Here is a 7,228-nt window from a genome sequence, read left to right as displayed (position 1 = left end):
AGCATAGGTTTAATTACAGCAACCATAAAAGCCTTTGGTACATATCCCTGTAACAGAGATAGATTAATCACGTCTAAAATGGAGGAGATCAAAGGGAATACCTCCTTAAATAACCTGGTTGATACTGAATCGAAAATACAAGGTGAAGGCTTAGATGAAGACAATAATTTTGCTAACTCTGAAAGTTCAACTGGATCAAAGCAGTCTAAACCCCTTTCAGATTCCATGACTACCTCAGATGCTGCTCCACCCTCCAGAGACAAAACAAACGCGGATAGAGGAGTGCTAATAAACTTATTTTTAATAAGATCAATCTTATTTATAAAGAATCCCATAAAATCATGACTTCTAAGAGCAGGTGGACGGTTCAACTTAGCTATGGCTCTTGGTGAGTTTGGCAACTGTATTAAAAAAAAATCCTTTTCTTTGTTCATATCCCCAAATTTTTATTTCCTCTTACAGTGAATGTATTCCTGCTTTTTTATGTCACCAGTTTGGAATAAGATCCCGTGTGTCCATATCTTAATCTTTTATTCATCCCTCCTTCTCTGCTCCTTCTTTAAGTTATTTTTTCCTCTTACTGCCTTTCTTTTAAATAGGATGACCTTTATATAACTTTTAAACATACATAACACCACCCTCCTTCCCTTTCTCATCCTAGGTTTTCTACCTTTCTTTCCTTAGTTTAATCTTAACTCCAACTTAAAACTATCTAATATAAATTTAAGAAAAGTTTGAGTTGCATTTTTTCTGCATGAGTTGTAATATGTCAGGGCAAAGTCCTGGGACACATGTTGTTGTAGCGTAAGAGAGAAATGTTTGGTTTAATCCAATTATGCCATCCAAGAAGCATTAAAACATATATTTAATGTAGAGTTTAATGAATCAAGAACATTTAAAGGATATATAGAAATATATTTCAGACATAAAATAAATGAATGCAAATATAAACCATGTTTACATACATAAAAAAAGGGTTTTTAAGCAGTGTACAAATTAACTTATCATAGACACTGATTTATAAAATGATTGTTAGGTAAGTGGTTGTAATGATGGGAATGCTGATTTACACAATAAGGTTACAGGTTTCAATTGTTCACTTTTTTTTCTTTCTGAATATTTCACAAAATAGGTCGTTTGATTATCCATCTGTCAGTCTGCTGCCAGGTGAGACGGGAGGGGCGTCTTTTGCTCCACGGCTACAGGACGGCCCCGCTTTGCGTTCTTCTGACCTCTCAGCATGGTGGCGTGCTGCTTCACCAGGTATCGCTTATCTGAGCTGCACTGTAGGACGATAACATGAATACAAACACAGCATTAACACAAACAGGGCAGAACCTCATAAAATAGGATCTATATCACTTCTTTAATAATGACAGGAGATGAATGAGATCGGTGTAACTTGCCTTTTTCATTGTCCAATTTTGGTAAGTAGTTTTTCAGAGCATATGCTGGCAATGGTAATCACCTCTTTAAAATAAACTTAAAACAGCTTTTACAATGTGTTGTAAAACCAAAACATAGTTAAAGGTGCAGTAGGAGATCTTTTCTGAGGCATTTTTCCCCAGCCGCTTAGCAACCAGTGAAATAGAAGGTCTGGAAGTAAAACTAAAATAAAAGGTCCCGCTACAGTGAGAAATCAATCAATAACCCCAACCAATCACAAAAGACGGTCCGTTGTACACGATTGGTTCCTGACACGTAAATCATGGTCGTCTGCTTGTTCCTCCCCCCTGTGCGCGTACCCTGACACATGAACGAAACGACACCCCAATGCTCGTGCAGAACGCCATGGCTGGAAGCTAGCCACTGTTATGCTACGTTCACACCTAAAGCAGCAAGAGCAGCAAAAACGCGTGTGCTGCTTCCTTTTTGATGCTTTTACAAGTTTAGTTCTGAAGCATCTTTGTTAGGGTGACCCGATCCTTTCTTTGCCTGTAACAATGGCAGCTATATTCGCTGTGATCAGTGGGTAAAAAGCAGTTCGAATCTATTTTGAAGTGAGAAAGTCCACCTGAAAATATTGTCAGTGCAGTCAGTTCATCCAGATTATCATCCTGCCTTCAAATATAATTTCTGTCGAAGCCGCTCAGATCTCCGTACATCGGCGGTGCATTGTCACTAGGAATCCCGTTCAACAGCAGCCTCTGGCCCGGCTGGAAGGCGTTTTTCATATACGTAATCCAAACTGTAGGCACCAGGATAATAAAAGCGAACACGTATTGGCATTTCGGCATTTTACGTTAATTTAAGTGTTAATAAACTGTCATCAGCGCTGCTCCTGCTGCTCTAGACGCGCTGCAGAAAGCATGCGCGTTCATGTGTTTTGAAGGTGTGGTTTCAAAGGGTGGTCTGAAGGGAGAGGCAGGGTTGTGTATGTTCAAAAATATAGCTTGCTGGAACCATTTTTCCAAGATCTCCTACAGCACCTTTACATTTATTTTTTTTTTCAAAGAAAACAGGACTTTTATTTACAACTGATGCTTATGTGGATAATAGCTACTGGAAACGCAAGAAAGTTATCTTCCTTCCAGTAAGACGTTCATAACTGAGAACCTTACTTTAGGAATTTTTCAGAGCTATCCTTTTAAAACAACCAGAGCTCTTAGGAGCATATGAACTAAAGCAAGTACAGCTTCCAAACTATACATTTGAAATACAATTTTTTGTATTTGTATGACAGAAAGGCATTAAGGAATATTTTTCAGGTGGAATCACCATTTTAAATGTCACCATGTCTGATTTATAGTTGACACAAAGAAAAAGAGAAATATTTTGTTTCGCCAAAGTTTTTTCCAAAATAAACACTGCAAAGCACCATGAAACCCTATTTAAAACTCCGGATGAACCCTCGGACTGTATAGATCCGTATCTTGGCTATAACACAATCAAATTTGGACTAAATAAGTTGAAGCATGTTTGTTTCAAAAAGGTTTTAGTGGGCAGTGTGCAAGGCGGAAATGTGATTTTGGCACAGTGGTTACATCACCTGAAATGGTCGCAGAATTACCTCCGACTCCTCCTTGAAAAGGTTTGAGCCTCGAGTTTCCAATGAGGACAGCCATTAGGGAGTGTGGCTAAAACTGAATAGCTGCTGTTGCATTACTCCCGCAGAGTCAGACATGTCAGGCCGAATTTTAAATCTATTCTTATTTGTTTTCACAGCAATAAAACAAAAAAGTATTTGTGAAAAAATAATTTTGAAACATGTTTTAGACATTTTAAAGCCCCATTTTGAAAGCCATGTAGATGAAACACCATGTGACTGTGTTTTGGCCATTTTTATAAATAGATCAACATGAACAGGTGTCCGATGGGCACTGTACTGGGCCCGCTGGGCTCAAAGGGTTAAAACGCCTATCAGATTCATATGATTGTCTAAGGAGGTGAAAAATAAAGAAGGTTTTTGGGCAACACACGAAGGCATTGGAAAGGTTCGCAGAACATTGAAAGCTGATGAGCTGGCTGCTTTAATTCATAATTGATACAAAAAAAAGAAAGCATCAAGCACATTTGTTTTCCTTTAATAACTCAATAAATACATAACCACGATTACCTTATTTGATATGCATGTATAACATGTCTTTTTTTGGTGATTTACAAATTGCGCAGAAGGCAGCAGCTCTTTTACCAAGAACTAAAAATCATTAACAAATGCGGTATCTCTAGTTCCAGTTTCTGTCCTGCACTTTCTATATTTCTAGATTGATATTTGGATTTCACTGCTTGCTTTTAAATTATTGAAATGTCTGACCCTATCATAAATCTTCTTTACATCCACAACCAGCTAGTTTATCTTAGCTGTTCCTGCTGTAGATTGATCCGGCGTTTGTATGTCTCCCCCAATAGTTGGGAACAGTTTACCTTTTCATATGTGGACCACAGACTGTCTAGACTCTTAAATCCGTGCTCAAAACACAATTTTGTTTGAAAATGTAAAATGACGTCCAATGCTATCCACTTCTAACATTTAAAGACTCTGTAGGAACCTTGATATTGCTAAACAAACTAAGGAGCACCATTTATGTGCTTACCATAACCAGCATGTCTTTAAGCCGTTCAATTGCCCTCTGGTTGGCGCGTCCCCGTGACACGTATGACGTTAGGAGGATGCTGAGGACACACAACATCATTTCATGGTTATTTACCAGTGGATCCGAGAATAGCTGTTGCACAGGCGTTATAGTAGCACCTACTTTGGAAGTACAAGGAAAAAGAAAAAGGGTTTTCAAAATTCTTTGCATATGATCATCAAAGTGTGACCACTGTCAATACTTTGCAGAATACACTTTCTCTGCTAGTAGACCTGCAGATCTCTTTGAGTACATGTGTCCACTGCCTTCATACAACAACTGTTTTCTTTTTATTCTTTGCAAAAATATTTCAAGCCCAGATTGGATGCAGAGCATCTATGATGGGCAATTTTCCCTGATAATCTCACCTCTATATTTTAATCTTGCAGCTGTGTAGTATTAGCTTGCTTCCATACAATGCATCATATATGTAGCCCAAAGGTTTAGTTCTGGTGTTATCTGACTAGAGCTGTTTTGGTCACGTTTGCCATGTATACCGCCTCACTTGTGCGGAAATGTAAAAAGAACATAATTCAGTATTCCTTACACAGGAGGACAGATTTTTTTATCGCACAATTAGTTGTTTTCGGGTTGACAAATCTCCAGCCTGACGTTTGGATAAACAACGTTGCTCTAGACTTACGATGGGCTTTTTGTTTTTTTCCAATTCAATTCAATTCAAAAATACTTTATTAATCCCAAAGGGAAATCAAATGTTGCAGTAACTCATACGTTTTTCTTTTTTAAACAAGTGTTGTATGATAGCTGTTGGTGGGAAGGATCTTCGGTTGCGATCTGTCTTGCACCGGATCTGGAGAGGCTTCTTACTGACGACACTCTGTTGTTGTTCATCCTAGGAGGACGCTCACTGTTTTCCATAATTTCATTAACTTTACAAGGAATTCTTCTGAAATATTCTCCAGAGGTTATAGAGGAGTTCCAAAGCTGGCCTTCTTAATTAGCTTGCTGAATTGTTTTTTTTGTCATTAGCCCTGATGCTGCTACCCCATGGAAGAAGAGATCACACTCTCCGTAACAGACTTACAGAAGATATGTAGCATTTTGTACCAAATGCCGAAGAACCTAAGCTTACATAGGAAGTACAATCTGCTCTGTCCCTTCTTGTAGATGGCTTCACAGTTGTCTCCAGTCTAGCTTGTTGTGCAAGTGAACACCAAGGTATTTACACTCCTCCACCACCTCCACTTCTTCTCCTTTGATGTTAATAGGTTTCAACTTATTCCTATTTTTTCTGAAATCTACAATCATGTCCTTTATTTTGTTGATATTCAGAATGAGAGGACTGATTCCACACTATGCCACAAAGCAGCTCACCATCTTTCTGTACTCAGCTTCTTGTCCATCTTTGATCCACCCAATGACTGCAGATAATCTGAGTACTGCCATCAACAAATTTCTTTATAGATGTTGGAAATCTGCCTGTTTTTCAGTGTAGTCCTGTTTCTCTGACTGTGACTAACTGGATTGGCTCTCTTCATCCTCTGAAATGGCAGCTGGCTCGGAGCTCATTTGCCTTGCTGTGTGTTTGCTGGATGGGGCCGCCTTTTACAGTTGCCTTTTGTATCTCTGCTTCTTTCTTTATGTCTGCTCCTATCTCCTTGAACCCCGCTCACACTGAGCCTGGTTCTGCTGGGGGGTTCTTCCTGTTAAAACAGAGTGTTTCCTCTCCACTGTCGCTACAAGCATGCTTAGTGTGAGTGATTGCCTTCGAGTCAATGAGTCGATGCAATCAACTGGTTTTCCTTAGACAGAAAACTTTGAACCAGTTTGACTTTATGATCTGGTGAACTGTAAAGTGCCATGAAATGATGAAAGTGTTGTGAATTGGCATTATATAAATAAACTGAATTTAAATTGAATTGAAGTTTGTGGTTATATAATAAAAAAATGTGTGGAGGGAAAAAAAAACATTAAGAGGTACAGGTGGTATTTATTGATTCTATCCCCCTCAAGCCAATTTTAAAACAGGTAAAAGTGATGTTCTCTTTGTGATTTAACCCAATATAACTTACATTTCGGCTAGCAGGAGAGGCAGGGCAAAGGCTTCAGAAGACAGGTAGCGTATAGCAGTCTGGGCTGAACTGGGAAGTCTTTTCACACATTTGTTGGTCACATTAAACACACTTTCTTGATTTAAAAATGGACCACAGGAGATCCTAGAGCTATAAAACAAAAAAGGAAAAGCTTTATAAATGTGATTAATTGCAACAAAGGGTTAACCAGACATCCAGCTATTAAAAATATTTTACTTAAAAATATCTGGATTGTAAATGCTGAGTGAAAGAGTAACGTGGAAAATACGTACATGGTGTTTGGTTGCTTAGACTGGTAATAGTCCAAGACTGGTGCGGCTGCAGCCATTAGGAGACCCAACAGCAACATGAAATGGAATAAAACTGAAGAGTTGGAGGCTCGAAACATCCGCTGTTCTGCCACACAACACCGCAGGACACTGAACTGAAGACACACAATCAGACAGCGATATAAACACTATTGAACCAATTTAAGGCTAATTTCATAGCTGCCTGTGCTTTAATACGAGGTCCTATTTGTGCCAAAAATGAGTTCACACTTTAATGCTCCCAATGAAAATGTTGGAATTCAACTACAAAACGGACTTTTAAATACTTTTGCTGAATGTTAAGATTCATTTGAACACATCTGTGTGGATAGTACAAACGATAGAGTATAATTTACTTAATGCATGTAAACCCAGCTGCTTTGGAGGTAGCTAGCTTAGCTAAGCTTAGCTTACATTAGCAATAAGAACAACAGCAGTAAGAACACACTGGAAAAATTCAAGCTAAATCATGTATTTCCCCGTAAATATCACATTTACGCATTTTAACTAATTTATGTTTACACTTCATGGTGACAACATGAATTCTGGATGCCTTATATCAGGGGTTGGCAACCTTTTTAAGGCCGAGGGCCACTTCATGGGTACTGAGTCATAGGAAGGACTACCAATACTGAGTTATGAAGTGGACAGATCAGCGTTCCCCTTAACTTCATACATAACACACATATTTTTATTGGGAGGGCAGAAGGAAGCAAAGAGGAAAGAGGAAATGTAGGAAGGAAGGAAGGAAGGAAGGAAGGAAGGAAGGAAGGAAGGAAGGAAGGAAGGAAGG

General features: G+C 38.7%; 1 protein-coding gene across 1 annotated transcript in view; it reads right to left on the bottom strand.

Annotated features, from left to right (window-relative positions):
• Positions 1 to 857: 857 nt before the first annotated feature.
• The window catches only part of tmc8 (transmembrane channel like 8), a 21,149-nt gene continuing 14,778 nt past the window's right edge, over positions 858 to 7,228 (bottom strand). The window contains exons 13-16 of the mRNA XM_015384306.1: positions 6,400 to 6,551; positions 6,107 to 6,256; positions 4,035 to 4,113; positions 858 to 1,284 (exon numbers count right to left, since the gene is read on the bottom strand). Of these exons, the coding sequence (XP_015239792.1) occupies positions 1,153 to 1,284; positions 4,035 to 4,113; positions 6,107 to 6,256; positions 6,400 to 6,551 (513 nt within the window). The 3' untranslated portion in view covers positions 858 to 1,152. The remainder of the gene's footprint in view (positions 1,285 to 4,034; positions 4,114 to 6,106; positions 6,257 to 6,399; positions 6,552 to 7,228) is intronic.

The sequence above is a fragment of the Cyprinodon variegatus genome, unplaced genomic scaffold, assembly GCF_000732505.1.
Source record: "Cyprinodon variegatus isolate N-32 unplaced genomic scaffold, C_variegatus-1.0 Scaffold310, whole genome shotgun sequence".
Lineage (NCBI taxonomy): Eukaryota > Metazoa > Chordata > Actinopteri > Cyprinodontiformes > Cyprinodontidae > Cyprinodon > Cyprinodon variegatus.
This window is presented reverse-complemented; position numbering and strand designations above follow the sequence as displayed.